We start from the raw sequence: 22,177 nt of genomic DNA on the forward strand, positions 1-22,177 counted from the left end.
TGAAGCCATCTTTGAAAGATGACCTTGGTTGACATCTTGCTGGAATTATAAAGTACACCGGATATGTCCTGTTTACTTCAATTTCATAAGTCCACTAGATACAAACTGCCATTGAAATAACTACAAGGTACCAATAACAGAATTCCAGACTACTTAAAAGATAAGAAGAAAGTGAAAAAACTTCAAGGAGGATTTGTATGCTGGGATTTCTTGAAGGAGGAGCTCTCTCAATAATTGTTCGGGAGAAGAACCACGCCCGTCTTCCAGACATGCACTAACCCCCGTTTCAGGGTCATTGCACATGCGCATTATCACTAGAAGCCATGGCGGGAAGTTGTGTGGTCCCAGGCATAACAGCTTGCGAAAATTGTTATTAATGCGCATGTGCTATGACCCTGCAACACTGATTGGTTTAAGACGGTATTGTTTCAAAACAAAATGCTGAAGGTTTCGTCTCCCGAACAAATAAGGAAACTAATCAAAGAGGGAGCTGCCCCTTTGTTAATGCCAAAACTTCAGACGTAGTTTGATAATAAAGATCATTTTAAATAGAAATGACATCAAATACATAATAGAAGCATGCATTCTAGTATTTGGAACTTTGAAGCACTTTAACGTCTATAGGTGTAAGTAAAATGCCTTCGAATTTAGCGACACTCAAGGTACGATAGTGTCGGATTTCTTAAACATTTACATTGACCACAAAAAATTCGTCTTGAAAAAATTTCGTTCACTAATTTTGAATAAGACGAACATTTGTCACGGCCAATCTTTTCCTCCTAAAAATTGAGATTTCGACTAGTGAAGCTATTATATGGAGTCAGAAGATAAATTTGTGTGCCGTTACGATCTATTTAATGCAAATAGCATCATTTTACCCCCATCACGAAAGTCTCCTCTTTAAAGAGATTTCTGCAAGTATCAATATTTTAGCAAAAGAAAAGAAATCTAAGCAAGTAATAGGTGTTTTGGGCTACTCTTGGATTACCTGGGAATACGATTGGAACAATAAAAAGCCACTTAATTATAAAGGATATTTGTGTAAACCGTTTTCTAGGAAAATATCAATGCATCGTTGTCTCTATTATGTAAACACGAAGGCTTTAAACTCTGCGTGACGTTGTCAAATGTTGATAAATTTATTTCATAAGTTGTTTCAAAGTTAACTGATGATGTCAGATTTAGAGAAAGTAATTTCAGAGGAATTTATTTTTCGATTCTAAGAAAAGGTTTCCTTTTTACAGCGTGTCCGCTTTATGTCTGTCCGCTTTATGTCTGTCCGCTTTATGTCTGTCCGCTCCATGGGGAGTTCTATAACAGTCTTTAAGGAGACTAACTTAGTTAAAAAATAAATATTGGAACGTGGAAAATTTTACTTTAATAACAAACAAAACTCTGGCTGCTTTTGAAAATATACAAAACATGACTCACAAATTCAATGTTTTACGCATCGACTCTAGAGAATTAAAGTCAAGGTCTGACCTAGCTTTCTGTTCACGCTTAATTTTACATAGACGATGTTTTTACAAATTATTTTGCTCATGATTGTTGGACTAAAACCCGATTTTTGTTCGTGATTGTGTTCTAAATGCGACACACAACTTTGACTAACGAGTATATGGTGTGACTTACATAGCGAGTTTCGACTTCACCAATTCACATGACTTAGGCAACATTGCGAATACACGCTAGATGCTTTCAATACGCGTTCTAAGTGCTTTCATCCGGTATTCGCCATTATCAGCAACCTTAGAAACACACACAGAGCATACCGAAGTGCTTTCCTCCTTCGTTATGACACTGTTACGAAGACTACTTTATTGACGGCATTGACATTGAGTTCAGTGGGTAATAAACAAAGTAGGAGTGATGTAAGTTGAGTAGAGTAAAAGCGATGCTTTACAAAACTGGCCTATTTCGGCGAGCAAATCTAACGTGTCAAAGTTAGCCTTTCAATGCCCTTAAGAAGTGATGGGCTTTGACGTTATAATTTGAAGTTCACAGATGGTCGTTTAGATTTCAATTTACTTGTTTTTTTCGCTCTGGGCCCGTTTGTTTAGATCTTCTTGATCTCTATTTGTATTGCTGCAAAGATGTTGGTTGACAGATCCATCATCCTACCTGGCTATTGTCTTTATTAGTATTGTGTTTCCTTGCAATTTGTTTTGAGCATTTATGAAGTAATTAGCAATTCAATTTTGAATCCTCCATATTCATTTTACGTTAGAAACAATGAAATTAGGCCAAGGTGTTCTCCCTTGCTAATCTGAAAGAAAGTCACCTGCATGGGATCACAACTGTCCTAAAGCAATGTGTAAACAGCTCTTATGAATGACGGAATTTACTTGGTCGCCTATGAAGGCAAACGCTTGTTAATTTGCAAACATTTCATAGCTTCTTGTTCTCGAGGAAGCAAACCTATTCACTCGAGATGAATTTGTTTAAGACAGTGAATAATTGATGAAATTAGCGGAATGCTTTAAACTGCCAACCTGTTCTGGTCTTGCTGTTTATAACATAAACATTTTATGGTATGCAGTTGTAAGCATTTAGGAACACTGGCCAATGCAGTGTAAATGCCACAAGAAGACCTTTATGTGCGCTGTATATTGTCCTGTCTTGCTGATTTGTTCAGATCTACATAGGTGCAAACCACTCTTGCATTTCAAGGCCTTTTGCGGTGATATATCACTTATCAACCGAGCTGGCAGTACTTGGAGACCTTGGTTTATCTAGCAACAAAACTCAACAATCAAAAGTTTCAGATGGGTGCTATGGATTTTTTTATCGCAGGGTATGACTTTGTTGATATAGCTCATCTACATTGCATTGCCTTAAATTCTGATAACTGCGGCGTGCATTTTGTTATCATCATTTTTGATGCATAAATTTTTTACCGATCTACGAATTTTTTTCAACCCCTTTCATACGCAAATATCATATCAATTATGTATCAGGGGGTCAACAAGTAAGATTGTCAAGATTATCAATGTTTCATAATTTAATATGTTTTGACTTTGGAGTCCACTCCAATGTACGTCATCTTTCCAACTTGCATAACATGACATAGCCTGTCCAGAGGCCGCAGTTCAAATCTGCCTAAATCTCTGAAATTGAGCGAGTAACAAATTGTCAATGTGATGTGAGTTAGTTATAGCGAAGTAAAACTTGAGCTTTAACTTTTGAGGCAGATATGGTATATTCTTGTAAAGAGGTTTCTGCATTCAAGAGATGAAGCTTCACGATGGCGAAGCCCGGTGTAATAGAAGCAATTTAGGCCGCGAACGGCAAGTTTTGTGAATCAGCTTAAATAATAATGGAAAACTTTTCTTTTCCAATTCAACAAAAACAACAATGACAAATCTCGCCATTTGCAATTGGTTAGCCTTGATTTACGAACACAAAACCATCACCAAGACAAAGTTTGAATTGATTAAAAAAAACGAAAAATGTGCAAAAGTGTTAGAATCGAAGAAGTTCAGGATTATTCCAAGATTATTTCAGTAATATCTATTAGGCCCCTATTATTGTAAAACTGCCTCGTTTTAGGTTGGCAGCTATAAAGTGAAAAGGCTGATTGATACTCATATCTAACCCAAGGGAAGTTTGTAATCGCATATTTTTAGAATTGGGGTGTTCTGGTTACTTTTTTGGGTCAAAAATTTGATCAAAAGCTATTTTTGGGTCAGTCATTTGCTTAAATTAATTTTTTAGGCTGATGAAATTAAGAATTTTTTTGCTCTCAAATTCAGGAAATTTATTTTAAAATAAAGAAAAATTGCAAATTTTCTTGTGCATGGCGAGTAAAAATATATTTTGAATCAATTTTTATGCTACAAATTATTTTTTTGGGTTGATGGTTTGTACTACAGCCTGAGCACCCCTGTCTAAAATATATTTGAGTAACCCCCTGGGTCATTCAATTACACATAATGAGACAGACAATCAGTGTATCAGATGATAATCAAATTCGATTTTCTTAAATGTTAAAACTGTCATTTAAAGCTGTTATCAAGTTTGAGTAAACGTGTTTATCGGCAAACATTTCTTCTGAAAAACAAAAATTTCATAACAAGATAGAATAAAGAGGTACCGGCCAAGAGCTTCGTCGGTGCTCATAATATCTGTGGGAAGACAGCATGTTTTGTACTCTATATATGAAATAAAATTCTTTCTGGTGCTATATGTTCGGTAAATTTGCAACAGGCTGAAAACTTTGCGGCATGTCAGCAAAAAGCCAGGTGACAAGCGTGAGTTGTCTTATTTTTATGATATAAGATGCGTCTAAATGGTATAAAAGAAATGGGGTAAAAGCTTATGGTAATAGTACGAGTCATGCTTTTCACTCGTATTTCAAAGAATGTCATTTCTTAAATAGCAACATCCTATTGATGCATCATAATTAATGAAATATTGCATCCTCAATGAAAATGTAAACAGAACTGGCCCGAGTTGGAGCCTTGAGGAATACTGTGTTCAAACCATTGTGAGGCTAATCGAATAAATGGTTGATATAAAAGTATAATCTTGAAAATCTGCTGCTTTACCACATCCATCTCAAAACAGTCAGAAAGCAACCAGGTAGAATAATCTAAGTTGTCATATTTCTTTGAACTTATGTTTTTATTCAAACTACGATCACACTGGAAGCTTAAAGTTATTGGATTATGCGTGGTCTAGTAGAATGTAACGCAGCAAGTGAAAAGCTGCAAATTCTAATCCCGAACTTAAAGTTTTATTAATATTGAAAAAGAAGTAGTCCAACGCTGCTCTGCAAAGACCGCAACTTTGTGGATGGATGATATTTAACTAATGATGAAAGGTCTCTAACTAACCACAAGGTTGAGAAATTAAAGATAATTATTAGAAATTTATTCAACCAAGTTCTTAGAATTAGGAATGATGAGAAAGATACTTTTCCGGTATTTCTTGCATATTTTTGCTGTACTATTGAGTTGTGATTTCTGAAGCTACTTTCCACTTCGCCTTAATGACGATTTTTTATTGATTTTTATCTCTCTTGCAGATATCATTAAGGCCTTTGAGTGATGTTTAGCAAGTTCACCATCGAACAATGTTTCAATCAAAGTTTAGCCGTAAAAACAGTTATAATATTGAGAAAAAGGCAGCTAGCAAAGAGGTTAATGACAAGTTCAGGGAAAAGACTAAGCTGCTTTTGCCGTCTTCATGGAGTGGTGTTGTTACTGTTGACGATCGATTCAATCAACAAGACAAGGGTAAGAATTTCTCAATGGGCCTATGGAACTTAGACCCTCAGTCACAATTTCGTGGCGTAATCTTCAGAAATACAAAGCCAATCGAAGGCATCCGTCCATATCAACCGAATATAGCTAACAAGGACGCGCTACGTAGCTTGAAAAGCCTCGACAATCGACTGCAAAGGGAAATACAAAATATCCACTTATCAGACAGCATAGATGAGGACAATGATGATCTGGATTCAAGCGGAGAAATTCTATACTCGTCTCGTTCTGCATGCCATCAGTTTCACGATTTTGGTAGTGACGAGCATTGGTCGGCGAAGAGTCATCGCAGCGGTACCATTCGCGAATTTGACGTTACAATGATTTCACCAAGGGTGGTTGACATCAATACTGGAATCCACGATACTTCAAAAAGTGATGCTATGTTATCAAGAAAAGCATCTATTACGACACTTTCATCTCTTAAACTGAACTGGAACAGCCTTGATTCGTCAAAGGTGGGGGACATGGCGCTCCTTAAGCCCGGATCACACCAAAGAACCCCAAGCATAGGTACTGAGTTTTCTGATGCTTATTCTCTCGTTTCGAGCACTGGCTCTCTTATGTTTATGTCTAGGCAAAGCCGAATTGAGGCCTACGATGCCATCAAGTCACCGAGATATGCCGACGAACAGTTGGCCGACGTCTCAAAACTCGTCCGGCAAGTCAGCGACAAAGAAGGCAGGGAAAGGAACAACAATTTCCATTTTATCTTTAATAAGCTGCGTGACATCGTTAATGCGATAATTGAAACTATTCCTGCCAACATACTCCCATTTAGAATCAAGAAAACTGAAGCTAACGGAAACTACGAGACTATCGGTGACCATTCGTTTGAATTTTACATGGTTCCCGAAATTTCAGGAACAGACATTGACGTTCAATTTCAACCGACAAGTTGTAATTTGGCCGACATATTTCTTACTGGAGATAATCAAAGTCTTGAAATTTTTGCTATCACTGATCCTATAACGGGCAAAAGGAAGCTGTCCCCTTGTAAACTTATGATTGTTTTTACCCACATTGTGAATGCCACGGTCAAGACCAACGCAATTGACGGTATGACCCTGCCACATAATTCGCGCGTTCTTTTTGAAAACATTTCCGAGAAAGAGATTAGAATTTCAGTTAAATTCCCGGAAAGTGATATTCGTTACGAGGTAAGTATGGTTTTAGCCATTGACATCGATGCATTTCCAATTGACGCAGTGTTTAAGAAAGGGCGCGAATGGCCAAATGCTATTGTCAAACAACAAGTTGCGAGAAAGGGCGTTCATTTAACTTCAAAAACTATTGGAAAGGAGCTGCACTCGTGGCATGTAACATTCTTAAAATCACGCAGGACTCTGCTGCAGTTGACCGACGAAACAGGAAACAAAATACGTCTTTTGCTCGTATTACAGTGCTTGAGAGAAACTGAACTGTCGAGCCCAGACGCAATTCTTCCTTGCCATTTTGCCACCATTTTGTTCTGGGCAAATGTGAAATACCGTGCACCAATCGAGTGGACGACAGTGAAGCTTGGTAAGCGCTTTATTGACCTCGTTGTGGCTCTCAGGAGATGCTTATGGAAACGAGAATGCTTTGACTTTTTTGTTCCTAATGTGAATATGTTCGAAAATCTGAAGATAGAGGATTGTCACGAGCTATCATTAAAAATCGATATGTTGATAAGGGACCCAGTGGGGTACCTAGAGTCGCGTTTAATGTAGCTACGACCAATCTTAACCTTTATAATAACAATGCTGGTTGTTCGCATCAGAGTAGAAATTTTAAACTCACACATCATACTTCATGTAAGCACCCACTTTTGTCACAGAATGGTACAAGATTTGAGCCAACGCAAAGTTTGGTAGTTTTGATTTATGAGTGACCTTGTTTGTTCTTAATTTGCCCCGTAGACATTAATTTCAAAGGTTTGGGAGAGAAAGTTAGGTATGATAACTTGAAAGCTCGATGAGAGAAGCTTCAGTGATGTCATTCGGTCAAATGGCTTTCCATTGAATGGAAAAAGCCAAGCCAAAAAGAAGAAGCCAAGAATGAACTAATTATTAACTAATTAACTTATGTCCAATAATTAGTTGGGATATCTCGATTGTCGGGCGTTCCACGTCTCCATCGGGTGGTTCGTTGTGTGTTTATCAAATCTTTTGGGCTAATCCAGCGTTTCTCCAAGTATCTTTGTACTCATACATTCTTTAACAATGTTGTTTCTGGAAGACCTAGCTGTGTACTTGTGCATTGAATTCAGGAAGCAACAAGCAAAAGTAAGCTAGGACAAGACCATTAACGATTTTAAGGAAAGAACCAAACTCTTGTGCCATCTTCTGCATCAAATTTCAAATCGTCTAGTACCATTATGTAAAAATATTGCTTACGCATCTTCTATTTAGTTTTTTCAACTGCTTTAGCTTTATTGTTTGTAGTGTTGTGATTATTCATTTAATAACATGTTTTGCGAATGATAACTTTGTGTTAAAGTTAAATCTTTTTTAAAACTATACCTTGAAAATATCCCTCACACTTCTATGCGAAGAATACGTATTCGTTAGCTACTCGCTAGTGAAAGTTTTTCGACCAATTTCTCGCTTCCTATGATCGAACAACATAGTTCAATTAGTAATAAGCCTGGTAAATCATTCTAGTACCGATTTGCAAAAATAAATTCCATCTAAATTCCTGCGTTAGTTGTGAACTAGAGTACATTTGGTGTCTCCTCCGATTCATGATTTGCAAATCTCTCGCTTGGTGGGATATTTTTATAACCTTCTTCCGCTAAAAGGGGCAGGCTTTTTATGCCCCTGGAATTCCCAATTAACCGAAGTGTACTGTATTATTTTTCATCCAAAAGTATTGTTTTTAAAGTTTGAGGTTTCAACACCCTAAACCGCCCTTAATAATTCCAAACATGCATTTTTTTCTCTTTTCGTCAACAGAACGCCAAACTATCTTTGTAGATATAAAAAACAAAATGTGCTGATGGCTATTTTAGTAATAGAGTTAACTGTCAGTTTCTACGATCGCTGACTTTTAATGCAGATTTGTCTCATAATTCATGAGTTAGCTTTCACCAGTCAAAGCATCTTTTATCTAAAAATATGGTAAAATTCGATTCTCACTAATACAAGCTTCAAAAGGTGCATGTATCAGATCAAAGTATTTTCAGTATTTTCAGAGAAGTATTAGTGCTTGCCTATTTAGAAGGTAACCAGTTTACGGTTGGAGTAGATGACTCTATCAATGAAAAACTGTTTTCATTGGACTCTCAAAAAGCAAGAATCAAAATTTTTTTGATCATAATTTTTGAAATTTTCATCGCTGAGGCATTGCTTGTTGAGAGTTTCCGAAAAACTGTACAAGCCAGTTTCATGATACTAGGCTACTTCAACAGCAATAAACAGTCTTTAATTTATCATCTCTACAGAAGCCTGCTAGGTGTATTTGCCAATATAACATGAATGCAAATTTCATTTTTCTTGTTTTTGAGTGTTCAGTGAAAACAATACTGACTATAAACACAAGAAGATAACATTTATTTATTTTATTTTCAATGGAGTGGCACCTGAGTTAAAGACCAAAAACTTTTCAATGCATAGTGCTACCATTTTGAAGATGAGTTCAGGCTACGCAGAGGAACCCACCAAACAGATCTAACGATATCATCACATTGCAAGTAGGCATTGATATGGAAAAAGCTGAATACTTTGCAAAATGTCTTCTTTGGTTAATTTCAGTGGGAATTTTACTGTAAAATTCAACTTACATGTCAAAAATAAATCTAATCATAGATATGATTTCTCTACATTTTTAAAGTAGAAAGAACTTTAAGAAAGCATGGTAGCAAATGTTTCCGTTCTTTCTTTTTCGACTGTTTTGAACGCCAGAATTTGCACGATGTTCAGTTTCTTGGGGAGTACGGGATACCTACTTTTTTATTTTGTTTTCTATGGACATGGACGTGGCGGATGTAAGACGTTTAGAGGATTTAGTAGGGATCATACCCAAATATTTTTGCTTCATTCAAGTTGTGATTTTATTCCGAGTACAACCAGTTCAAAGATTTGTCGTTGCAAACATTTGAATTTTGTTTTAACGTTTGATATCATTATTTTCTTTTATCCCATGAAACTTCGTAGACAAATAAATCGTTAGAAAGAACTGTCAGTGAATGCCAATGCTTTCTCTATTCTTTTGAGAAAAGCTAGCTTGTTCTGAGAAAAGATGGTTGGGGATTTCTATTAATTATAATGCTAACGGGGATAATACTTCTTTTCGAGCGGGAGTTCATTTCCCTGGAGAGCTTATACTTGGATTCTTGGAGAGCGTTGTGAAGATATGGCCTAGATAAAATTTGTCTGCTCTACAAGTGTTTGGGCTGTTACAATCAGTAAAGAGAAAATGTCGCAAATTAGTATGGCCAGAAGCTGCATACGAAAATTTTTGCAAGTAAGATATGTTATCGTTGTACATTAATCATTTAAATTATTGGCTTGTTATTAACGACATGAAAATGTGCGAAGAGCTTCGTAGCGAAGGCAAAATGAGTTTCGGGCACGGCAGTTCGCCTGAAGATGGTAATGGTATTTTTCTCTTTTGCCTTTAAAAGAAGAAACTTTATTGTTTTGGCAATGTTCAATGAATTATTTTTGCTACTCCCTTTTGTATCCCAATCATTATTTTGGGCAAAATTCACAGCATGCAGTACTGCTATTTGGAATCCATGCATGTTGCATGTTGAAAGATCCATGGCCACCGAGAGCCACGCTGGGCCCCTCTTTGCTCTTTGGCCCAAGGGCAATTGCCTCCCTTCCTCACCTCTCAATGAGCCTGGAAAGATCTCTATGGTTTCGGAATTTCATTCTAAAATCCCTTACTCATAATGAAACTTACTCTACTCATTATGAAAATTGTTTTTTTACTGGTCTGTCATAAAACGCTCGACGCTACGTAGGTAAAGCTGTACACGTTTTTTGTGTATGGAACAGGAGGGTACTTAGACCCCGTTTACACCACAGAAAAAAGAACGGAACTCCTTGGTTTCATGCCGAAAAAGCGACGATAGGCCTTGCGTTTACACTAGGCAGGCATCTTGGTTCCGTGCTAGTTTGGGTACGGGTCCGTTCTTCTTTGGTTTTTGCTAAAATGCAAATCTCTCTGGTTCCGTTTCCAAATCATGCTTGTTTACTCTAGTGCAACGGTCAGGAACGGAACTTTTGGTTACGGTTGAAAACGATGGAAAACGGGACTTAATCTAGGGTTGGGGGCGGGGCGTTCTGAAAAAGTCAGTCGTCTTTGCCGTGCCACTGCGCATGCCTAACCTAAAAGTTCCGTTCTCTTTACTTAAATGTAAATGGGGTCAAATTTGGCTCCGTTCCTTTCTGCTCCAGTGTAAACGCGATGAAAAAAGTGGTATCGTGCCCAAACAAGAACGGAACCAAGGGTCTGTAGTGTTCTTCTGTCTGTAGTGTAAACGGGTCTTAGTGGCAATTACGAGTATTAGGCCTAATACGATCATAAGGCAACGAACGACTCATGAAATTTGGATCATATCATATCAATGATCATATCAATGAACAAAGCTTCATTTATATAAAGGTCCCTAATAAAAAGAGTCAACGAAAGCGATGAAAATGAATAACAAATGAAATGATTAAAGCGAGGAATTTCGTGCAGTATTTAGGAACTTTTTAGAGAACTTTTCGCAGTAGGTAAAAAACGAAGACTGAGCAACTTCTTTGTTAAATGCATATCGTTTATCAGTTTATTATACAAAAATTATTACATCGATTGACGCAAAACATGCTCTCAAGTCAATCTTGATATTTAGATGAGAGAAATAGCACTTCGAGCTAACTGTGAAGCTAAGTCGTGATTTAAAATGAGTGCTTGATGAAATGGAGAATTTTAATTCAGTATTTAGCACCTGCGTATCTAGGAGAACAACACTGCGAAATGTATACGTTAACCCTTGCATTTTTTGCATCAGCAAAAGGATCAGTTACAGTGGATTTCTTCCTTTTTTAAAGAGGGATCGAAAATTTCTCGAAAAGCTGTACTTTTCAGTCAAAGCTACAATTCATTCATTTGACAAACATCAATAGACATGTCACGCTTGGCAATCGTAGCCTTTTTGACTGTCAAAGTAAACAAGCATTATCATTATAGAAATATTTACCCGGCGGGCACAGTCAGTTGCTGCAATGTATATCGTGTGTGTTCATGAAAGTAGAAACTGGACCCCTATCTCTGATTCTGGGTTATGTAAAATGTACCCTATTCTGTGACTTTGCCAAAATTGTGAAACTCTTTTCACTGAGATTATTCAAGCTTGAGGCAGGAATTTTTTATACCAATTCATGTTAGAACCATCCCTTTTCTTAAACTTATGTCTAGGCAAGTTAAAAAGCAGAGTTCACTAAAATTTATTTTTACAACAATCCCTTATGGTTCTTAGTATATATTAACAAAATCAGACATCTCAGCTGTAAAACTATAACTGCAACATATTGCTTACTTCACAACATTGTGTTAGATGCTTTTATGAAGACATGAAAAAGTTGTGTCCCTGCAATGAGTACATGCTAGCAGTAAAGGGTTTTTAAACAAAGACTTAAATTTCTTATCTAGGATTAGAACAACATACAAGACTAGATGCTCAATTTGTTGTACTTTAATATAATTCCTGCCCTTTTGTGTTCTCTCTGACTGATTAAAAAAGCAATTCTATTTTCAAGATTCTATGTCCCAGAATTCTAGTTTACAGACCACCCTTTCTCAGAGTTTTTCGGAACTCACATGTAATACGTTTGATAAACTGACTGAGCCTGCCGGGAATATTTAGGACTAGGTGGCCAGGGCTTGCCTGGCTATCCGGGCTGACACTTTTGAACGCTTACGTGAGGAGCACCAGCCCGACCTGAAGATTGGTGGTAGAAATTTCGGCAGGTAAATTGATCTTGAACATGGTGCAGAGCTCACGAAGAAACGGTTTTCAGCTATGGGGGATTTGATTCAACAGTTTGGGTTTTTTACATCCTTGTTACCTCAGTTCATACGATATCACTGCTTTGTACTGTTTGTAACTTTCAATTTCAGTCCGCTTTGCCAAGCTAGCCTAACAGGCAGAAGACGACATCCCGACTAACCGGGCTAGCCTGTTCTCCATGAAATCCAAATGCTAAACACAGAACATGCTATTGTTACTGGGATTGCACCAAAATAGTTTCTTGTCGGTTACAAGGCCAGCCCGCTCCATGTTATCAGTTCCTAAGCTCCAGATGTGTGTTTTTCTCATTCCTATCTTTCTGGCTTTTCTGCATTTAATGCTGATTATGGTATCCTCTTTATTTTAAAGAAAGTTTCAAACGTTGGTCCCTATAAGGAAGTTAAGTTTCTTGATTTCCCATCGACTTCTGGAGATTGATCTCTCCGATTCTTTTGAATATTTATGTTTTTGGAGAGCTTTCTTATGAATTTGTGAACTTAAACAAAAAAAAATTGTCATTGATTGTGAGGAATGTAATGCTATTCGGGGTTCAAGTTGTATCCTAACAAAAACTACTGGTTTTTTCTTTTTCGTCACATCAATTCAACATTCATAATGGAAACCTCGTGCTCTTTATCGTCCACCTTGTATCATTATCATTCGTAGATCAAATTAAAATTTAAGACAGCAAATCATATTACAACAGCTAGGTCACCCTGCCTTCTAGAAATGGCACCTGCAAAATTTAAACTATTGAGAAGCACTACACGTGTTTGCAAATTGATTTTTATCGCTAAAAATCAGCGCGATTTAATGCCAATTGGCCTAGCTAATATTTTATACCCTTTCTATTCTTTTCGAAAACATTTTCCTTGTTTAGGCAAACTTGGGATCTTATACGCTAGCTTACCAGTGAAAACGTGAATTACATCAAATTAGCTTACCAGTGAACAGCCAACCCGATAACATCGAAAACTATCCGATAATATAAGAATTGTTTACAAAATTTTGATTTTGAATAGGACAGTAAGGAATGGAAGAAACCAGGAGTAAAAAATCAGTGCATGATTTTGAATAGTTTTTTAGAATTGTGTAGAGAAGAGGATCTTTCAAGTTTGCTTCTCGCTTCTTCTGCGTTCCCTAAGCAGATACAAGGAGTACTCACTGACTATTGTGGGGTCGGGAATTTCTAAATGGCTTTACATAATGCAGGCAGCGAGTGGCCTAACTACACCTGGGATGTTTTTTTCAGTTTGCTTTAGACATTAAAAAAAACATTGACCAAAACATAAACAGTCTTGTTTAATGACAATTCCAGAAGTTAACTTGAATATTTTGTGTATTATACATACGTCTAAAGACGACAAACTGCACCAAACTGAAATGTAATCACTCGTCCATTCTCTCATTTGCATCTTCTTCTTTTCTTTCCTTCTTTTCTTCTCTGATCTTTTCCAAGAAACAATTCACTCTTGCAAAAAGCATTTGAGATTTCCAATAAGTCAAGAGAATTTATATTGATTTTCTGATAAAACAAGAAGATTTCTGCCAAAGGTTGTACAAGATTCCTATACAGTGATCTGAGTGATAGCAAACTTTCTAGCGCGGAGACATTTGCAGTCTTCTTGGAGTAAAGATATCTCTTACCAACAACAATTTTTAAACTCACACTTTGTGAGATATGCTCTGCTGTTTGAGCGAAATCTTATAAAAAGTTAAACATACCGATATAATGATAAAGCCAAGATTTATAATTAGCTATAATGACCCTTAGGAGAACAGTACATGAAATGATTCTTTCTACATATTTGCAGCTAGTTTGGAGGTACTTGCAATATTAAGGCTTGCTGATATAATGATAAAGCCAAGATTCATTCAACTTGCTTTCCATGAAGTCAAATTGGGATATCATGCAGGCTCAGAGCCCTTTGTACGTAGAATAACATAAATTATATTTTTGCTAGGGATCCCTAAAGATTGAGGGCCCTTACTTTTGAACTAAAAGTAACATTAGATTGTTACCCCACAGCACGCAGCCCCCTGCTTTATGCTTGTTGCTCAAAACGTAAAAAAAGAAGTGTTTACGATGATGAAGTTGATGAAACATAACCTGCATGTGTTTTACGATTTGCCTGGCTTATTAAAGAAAGACATCAGCTAGATTCTAGCATATATTTGCAATTAGAAATTGTTGGTTATCCCTATTCTTTTTATGTAGGGAAGGGTAATGTGGTCTCGAAATAGGATCAACTCCTAACAGTCACATAGTCTCATCAGGGTGCCAACCAGCTCTTGTATGTGCCCAGAAATCTTTTCTTGTATGTACGACAAGAAAATAAGGCCGTCGATTGCCAAGGACAGGAAATTAGTACCAGAGAGCTGGTAGACATGCAGAGTTAGCCGGTGCAAACTTTGGCGTGTAGTTAAACAGAGTTAGCCGGTGCAAACGTTGGCAGAGTTAGCCGGTGCAAACTTTGGCGTTTTGCAATGGATAGAGTATTTTTTTTTATTTTTGCTAGTATAGACTAGGTATAGATCCATGAAGATGTTACATTGGCTATATGGTAGACCGATGATAGATTATAGCTCAATATTACAGCAAGCAATTTACAAAGTGTTTCTGTTCCAAGACTCAATGTCTTGAAGACCGTGATACTTTGAAAAGTGCTTTGTACACAAAACCATAACCTTTGTCTTGGTATAGCGATATAACCATTTCGCCACCATGTTGAAAACAGGGAAACCGAGTCCCTCTAGGGTGTTGATTGCAGTCGACGCTCTTCCAAAAAAATGTGGGAAAATTGGAGACAAGGCACACTTTTGCCCAAGGGCCTGTTTGCTTGGATTAAATGCCAACAAGAAATATTGAAATTATTAATTCTTAATTTGCCAACAGAGCAAATACCACCGTATGATTCATTATTGATATGAATGTCTCCGAATAACCTATAACATTTCTTCCAATGAACAGATATTTTCCTGAAATTTAGTATTGAGTGACTATTGGAGGGGGGGGGGGCGGTGGGTAACATCTCATCACACCAATTGGTTGCAACGGCCTTAAAGGGAATGTCCTTCCATTGGTGCCTAGACTGTTAGAATATGTCTCATATATTTAATGTAATACTGATAAGGATAAAGCCTTAACATTCTAAATTTGAGACATTAAAGATCAACTGATGAGCCACGAAAATATAAACACATACATTGTATGTATAGCTGAACTCGATATACATACGTACTTAAATATATTCAATACCAAAGCAAACCCTATTTACAACAATGTAAAGATAAGTGTAGCATAATATCAACACGTCAGCAGAAGTTACATAACCACATAGTCCACAGTTGTGTAGCATCGCCCAGCGTGATAACCTGGGTTTGGTATTACGTCATATTTTCTCGGTTTCATGACAAGTGGTACTTGTTGCTTTGTGTTCTTTTTAATAAAATGCGTAGCAAAATTAGCGTTAACGAGCTTCGTGTTGTAATAAAGTGGGAAAAACTGTATTTACGTTTTCTCAACTTGCCGACTGAATTAAATTTTTAATTGATTTGTCGACTGTGATTTAGCCAGAAGATAGTGGGGGTTGCCACATCCCCTGCACCCCAAACGTAGCTACGACCCTCTCTATAATAGTCTGAATCTTCGTTTCTGTTTGAAAATTGACTTGCATCTGTTATTTCATATGTTTTAAGATTTATGTCTGTTGATTCGTTAGACATTTGACGAAATCTATTTTGATTGATTTTCTCCACCAAAATCACATCGTGCACAAACATCTTTCACCAGCTGTTTCTGCATATCGATAACAAAAAACATTGCAACGGTGGATTTCAAGCTCCAAAATATCTACTCAAAACTGTTCTTTTGAAATGAGGCTACTTTCTTTATTTGATAGATGACTTATAAATAAGTAACTAGCAACATCAATAACATACTCGCTATCAGTTTCTGATCATCTTAGACCAACCCTCTGAGCAACTTTGATTGGAAACACTTAATGAAAACAGCGGATAGGGCTACTTTTTTCCTCCAAGAACTTCTATGTTGAGTAAGTTCAATAAACCGACGGTGGTTATGAGAACAAATCTTAGTCAGACGTTGAACAGAAAATGTCTAATTAAATATCAAACTTTAAAAAGTATCAAAAGAAAACCAAATTATACTTTTGTTGCGCATTCTTTCCAACATACACTTCGCAAGGATTAGAAAATTCAGAACAAGTTTTCAGGTCATACTTCGATTGCTGACAAACTTATTCCTGGATACGGACTTGACATTTATAAGCTATGTAATCTTGCGACAACATAATCATCATAGTTAAGATGATGAATGCTGTTATGAAAATATGCTATCATGAAAAAATGCACGACTTTAAGGAAATCTTTTTCTAAAATTGTTGTCACGTCGGCACGGAAGTAAATGTAACGCATCTTGCTATGGATACTTATGAAGCATCTTAAATATGGCGAAAGAGTTCTACGACTGTTTGGGTGTTCAGTTCTACCGTGATTGCTGTCACGTCGGCACGGAAGTAAATGTACGGCATCTTGCTATGGATACTTATGAAGCATCTTAAATTTGGCGAAAGAGTTCTACGACTGTTTGGGTGTTCAGTTCTACCGTGATTGCCGTCACGTCGGCACGGAAGTAAATGTAAAGTATCTTGCTATGGATACTTATGAAGCATCTTAAATATGGCGAAAGAGTTCTACGACTGTTTGGGTGTTCAGTTCTACCGTGATTGCCGTCACGTCGGCACGGAAGTAAATGTAAAGCATCTTGCTATGGATACTTATGAAGCATCTTAAATATGGCGAAAGAGTTCTACGACTGTTTGGGTGTTCAGTTCTACCGTGATTGCCGTCACGTCGGCACGGAAGTAAATGTAAAGCATCTTGTTATGGATACTTATGAAGCATCTTAAATATGGCGAAAGAGTTCTACGACTGTTTGGGTGTTCAGTTCTACCGTGATTGCCGTCACGTCGGCACGGAAGTAAATGTAAAGCATCTTGCTATGGATACTTATGAAGCATCTTAAATATGGAGAAAGAGTTCTACGACTGTTTGGGTGTTCAGTTCTACCGTGATTGCCGTCACGTCGGCACGGAAGTAAATGTAAAGCATCTTGCTATGGATACTTATGAAGCATCTTAAATATGGCGAAAGAGTTCTACGACTGTTTGGGTGTTCAGTTCTACCGTGATTGCCGTCACGTCGGCACGGAAGTAAATGTAAAGCATCTTGCTATGGATACTTATGAAGCATCTTAAATATGGCGAAAGAGTTCTACGACTGTTTGGGTGTTCAGTTCTACCGTGATTGCCGTCACGTCGGCACGGAAGTAAATGTAAAGGATCTTGCTATGGATACTTATGAAGCATCTTAAATATGGCGAAAGAGTTCTACGACTGTTTGGGTGTTCAGTTCTACCGTGATTGCCGTCACGTCGGCACGGAAGTAAATGTAACGCATCTTGCTATGGATTCTTATGAAGCATCTTAAATATGGCGAAAGAGTTTTACGACTGTTTGGGTGTTCAGTTCTACCGTGATTGCCGTCACGTCGGCACGGAAGTAAATGTAGCGCATCTTGCTATGGATACTTATGAAGCATCTTAAATATAGCGAAAGAGTTTTACGACTGTTTGGGTGTTCAGTTCTACCGTGATTGCCGTCACGTCGGCACGGAAGTAAATGTAACGCATCTTGCTATGGATGCTTATGAAGCATCTGAAGTATGGCGAAAGAGTTCTACGACTGTTTGGGTGTTCAGTTCTACCGTGATTGCCGTCACATCGGCACGGAAGTAAATGTAACGCATATTGCTATGGATACTTATGAAGCATCTTAAATATGGCGAAAGAGTTCTACGACTGTTTGGGTATTCAATTCTAGGTACTTATGAAACCTTTTAAATATGGCGGACGAGCTTATGACTTTAGGCGTATTCAGTTCTTTTATTGTTGCCGCTATGTTGGCACCGCAGTAAATATGAGGCATTTTGTTCTGGGTTCTAATGAAACCTTTTAGATATGGTGCAGGAGTCTTTGTTTGTATGGGTACTCAATTATGTTATGGTTGCCGTTACGACGGCTCCGCAGTTGATATGACGCAACTTATTGTGGTTACTTATGTTCAGCATGAGGTCTTCTCTGGATGGGCATTTTTTTCTATTAGTAAATTGAGTTTCAGGAAATAAAGTGTTCTCGTATTCATAAGCTTCTTTTGACGCGTTTACTCAACAAAGTAAACCTTAAACTTATCGAGTAGAGAAGCCTTGGAAACCCAGCAAGAAAATCAACGAATCTATGTGGATTAAGACTGTACTACGAATTTGATCTTTTTTAATTTCGAGCTTTCTTATTTTTTTCATTATTTATTTTTTTTCATTATAAAACAATTTCTTGAAAAAAAATGTACTTAGTGTAACACATGTTTTTAGTTGAAATGTTTATGTTAGGCAAGTCTATATTTTGCTAGTCTACAAGCTTCTCCTGTCTATCTTTTTCTAGTCATCCGATATTATAAATGTCCGGGACATTATGTCCCGTAGGTTTGATTTTATTTTTGAGAGCCACGCTGGTTAAGGATGGCCTTTTGGTCTTGTTTATTTTTCATCCCCGTATGCTTAGGCTAGCTTTGCAGGGGTTTGTTTTGGTCAACGAACTGCATGTCCTAACCATCTAAGCTGACGTTTTTCGATAATTTTGCTCTATTGAATTTCATCGGTTTTTGGTAGACATCGTCATTTTCCATCATTTTTGGATAAATTATGCTAAAGATGCATGCTCGTAATAATCTCCTAGGAAAATTGTCAATTTTATTTTCAAGCGAATTCGTTAATGAAATCTTAAATAAAAGCAGAGAAGTCTTAATGCTTTCTCCGGACAAAAGTGGTTCAGGTCTTTTAACCTCCCCAGCATACACGAAGTGCATTCGGCGCGAAAATCGACAGTTTAGGTCCCAGCGAAGGCAAATCTACAACTTTGTCGTTGGGATTTTTTGTTCATCATCTAGATCTCAAGGTACTTACCATTTTCAAAAGTCATCGACTTAGGCCTATTTAACAGCATGTGCTGCAGCCAAGCAGAGGACCTGGCGACAGAATGCTCTTGAACTGTCTGAGGACATCTTTTGTGGCACTTATTTCTCGTGCCTTCCTGCTTACTTCCTCTCGGGTGCTATGGGCGCTGGTCTGGGCTCTCAAAAGTGAATGGAAGTTCTCCACACCATACTCATCTACAATTTGTAGGTGATGTTGAAGAACCTGAAACAGTGGATGTTTCTTCTCCTTCCAGTACAAGACATTTGATAGCCAAATTAGCGGAGCTTTGTTGTAATGACGATGACGAAAGCAAAATATTAAATCAGTATTATAGGCTGGTGACAGTAGCCTGAAATGAAAAACAATTAAAAGTTGTTGATAACTTTGAATGAGACATTAAGACAAATGCATGTGCTCTTTTTGTGGGCCGTCAGCTTTCGTCATAAGAATTTGAATTTGCATCAAAAAAGCTATCTTTCCTGAACAATAGCATTAGCAACATGGATGCAAATAGCCTGGACCGGAAAAAACAGTGAATAGTTGTTGAACACCTTGCAAAAGACATTAAGGCAAATGCATGTTTTCTGTTCTGTGGACAGTCTACTTTCTTCATAAGAATTTGAATTTGCATCAAAGGAGCTATTGTTCCTAAACAGTAGCATTAGCAACATGGATGCAAATAGCCTGGAACGGAAAAAACAGTGAATAGTTGTTGAACACCTTGCAAAAGACATTAAGGCAAATGCATGTTTTCTGTTCTGTCGCTGCTACTTTTTTCATAAGAATTTAATTATGCATCAAAAAAGCTATCTTTCCTGAACAATAGCATTAGCAACATGGATCCAAATAGCCTGGAATGGAAAAAAACATAGAACAGTTGTTGAACACTTTGTGAAAGACACTGCTAGAGGAAAAATGACAAATAAATGCACTGTTGCTTAGTACTAGACCTAGTCCAAAAATAGAATAGCCTGTATATTCGAGTACCGAGAGGCTGGCTAAAAACAGAGATAGCTTTTTGCTGTCGAAGCTAATATTTGATCAAATGGCTTGGGTGAATGGTGTATCTGGCTCGATCCACAACATGCTAGAGAAGATAAAAAGGCATGAGAAAACTGCAAATCATATTGAGTCTTCGGCAGTTTATCTTAAATGCAAGTGCGGTAAAACTTTAAATGAAGACAAAGAAAGAGAGCTACGTCGAAGCTCACGTTTATGGGTCAAAGTACTTGATCGTATTTTATTGATAATTCTAACCTTGACAACGTTAAATCTGTCATTAAGAGGGCACAGAGAAGAGGCTTTCGAAGGAAATTACAAGGGTGGAAACTTTCTTGGAATAGTTGCTTTGCTAGCAGAATATAATGCGGTCCTTTCTAAAATTATTTCCCTCCCTGCAAGAGCTACAAAATATTCGATTGCGAAATTCAAAACAAACCTATTGGACTTCTGTCGGAAGAAATCACTTCATCTCTTGTTCAAAAGATCAACAAGGCTCCATTCTGGTCTTTGATTTTAGACTCTACTAATGATATAACACGAGTAGATAAGTTAAGCATTGTGATGCGTTGGGTGCAGATAAAGGATAATAAATGTAACAATGTAGAGACCTTCCTTGGATTTTGTACAAATAACAGATGGAGAGCTTAAAGTATTGCAATAACAGCCAAATCATTCTTAATCTTGATGTGCCTAAATCTAGATTGCCATTGCTTCTCTCACTCTTCACGTCAGTGCGGCTTAATCCACCACCTTTTTCTCAGCTATGAATTTTAGATTATTTAATTCTGTTCTTTGCTTTTACCTTCCATTTTTCATTCGATAACTTTGAGAATTGACTTGGCGCTCAAATGAAAACAAACAAGTTGAAATTATGCGCATGCCTAGAAAATGAAATGCTGGGTGAAATGTTGGATGGAGTGGTCAAACGCATCCAACATTACATCCAACATTGAAAAACAAAATTTGTTTTTGAGCAAGATCAAACATCATCCAACATCGATTTGCAAATGTTGGGTGACCCAACATGGGTGGTCAAACACATCCAACATATCGTCCAACATTGGTTTTCTGCATGTTGGATGAAATGTTGGATGCGTTTGACCGGGGCTTTAGAAGACCTTTGGCTGCATTTCCAAAATTAGAGGCCAAGTATATCATGGTGTAAACGTCATGAGTGGAATACATGCTGGTGTGCAAACGGTGATAAACAACACATGTGCTGGTGTGCAAACTTGAATCTGGTCATTAGTGACTCTATGGGGGCAGTACCTGAGAATGATGATTTCTTTGGGACATTGAAGAATGTTTTTAATTTTTTCGGTTCATCATTGAATAGATGGGAAATACTCAGGGTTGAAGGTTTCGCAGGATCTTTGACACTTAGGAAGTTCTGTATCACAAGGTTGACCTCTCGTATTGATTCTGCTCGTGCTGTCTGTGATAGATATCCACATATTATAACAGTTTTAACTAGCATTACCTTGACATCAAAAAATAAAATGAGCGAGATGGTGCCAAGAGACTCAAAGAAAGGATGGATTGTTATGGATACGTTCTTTGGGAACGCATTCTACGGGCAATTGGCACAACTTCTCATGAATTGCAAACCCCAAAAATCAACTCAACTGTTGAATCTCGATAGATGTGTTGCAATGTTTCAGAGCTTGTTGTGCTACGCGCGTCCTTGGAATCGCATTTAGGCATTTGAAACTGTCCCTGGCGTTGTGACGGGACCTCGACAGGATCGGTTCCATACTGTCCCGTTTGGGTACGGCTAGCAGTTCCATTTGCAACGGGTCCAGCAGGTTCCGTTGAAGCGCGACGCCTAACTGTACACACTTTGGTTCCATTTACCACCAGTCATTGCTACGAT

The 22,177-nt window shown here is 37.6% G+C and overlaps 1 protein-coding gene across 1 annotated transcript; it reads left to right on the top strand.

Moving 5' to 3' along the window:
* The first annotated feature begins 119 nt into the window (after positions 1-119).
* Positions 120-8,653, top strand: LOC135684268 (uncharacterized). The gene is made up of 2 exons (XM_065199745.2): positions 120-2,794; positions 5,027-8,653. Exon 2 carries the CDS (start codon positions 5,075-5,077, stop codon positions 6,974-6,976), a length of 1,902 nt encoding a protein of 633 aa, XP_065055817.2. The 5' UTR covers positions 120-2,794; positions 5,027-5,074; the 3' UTR covers positions 6,977-8,653.
* The last annotated feature ends 13,524 nt before the right edge of the window (positions 8,654-22,177 follow it).

The sequence above is a fragment of the Rhopilema esculentum genome, chromosome 21 (genome assembly GCF_057945365.1).
Source record: "Rhopilema esculentum isolate cy_ngs chromosome 21, ASM5794536v1, whole genome shotgun sequence".
In the NCBI taxonomy this organism is placed as follows: domain Eukaryota; kingdom Metazoa; phylum Cnidaria; class Scyphozoa; order Rhizostomeae; family Rhizostomatidae; genus Rhopilema; species Rhopilema esculentum.

Coding starts and splice junctions, on each gene's coding strand:
- LOC135684268 (XM_065199745.2), top strand. CDS start 5,075: ATGTTTCAATCAAAGTTTAGCCGTAAAAACAGTTATAATATTGAGAAA.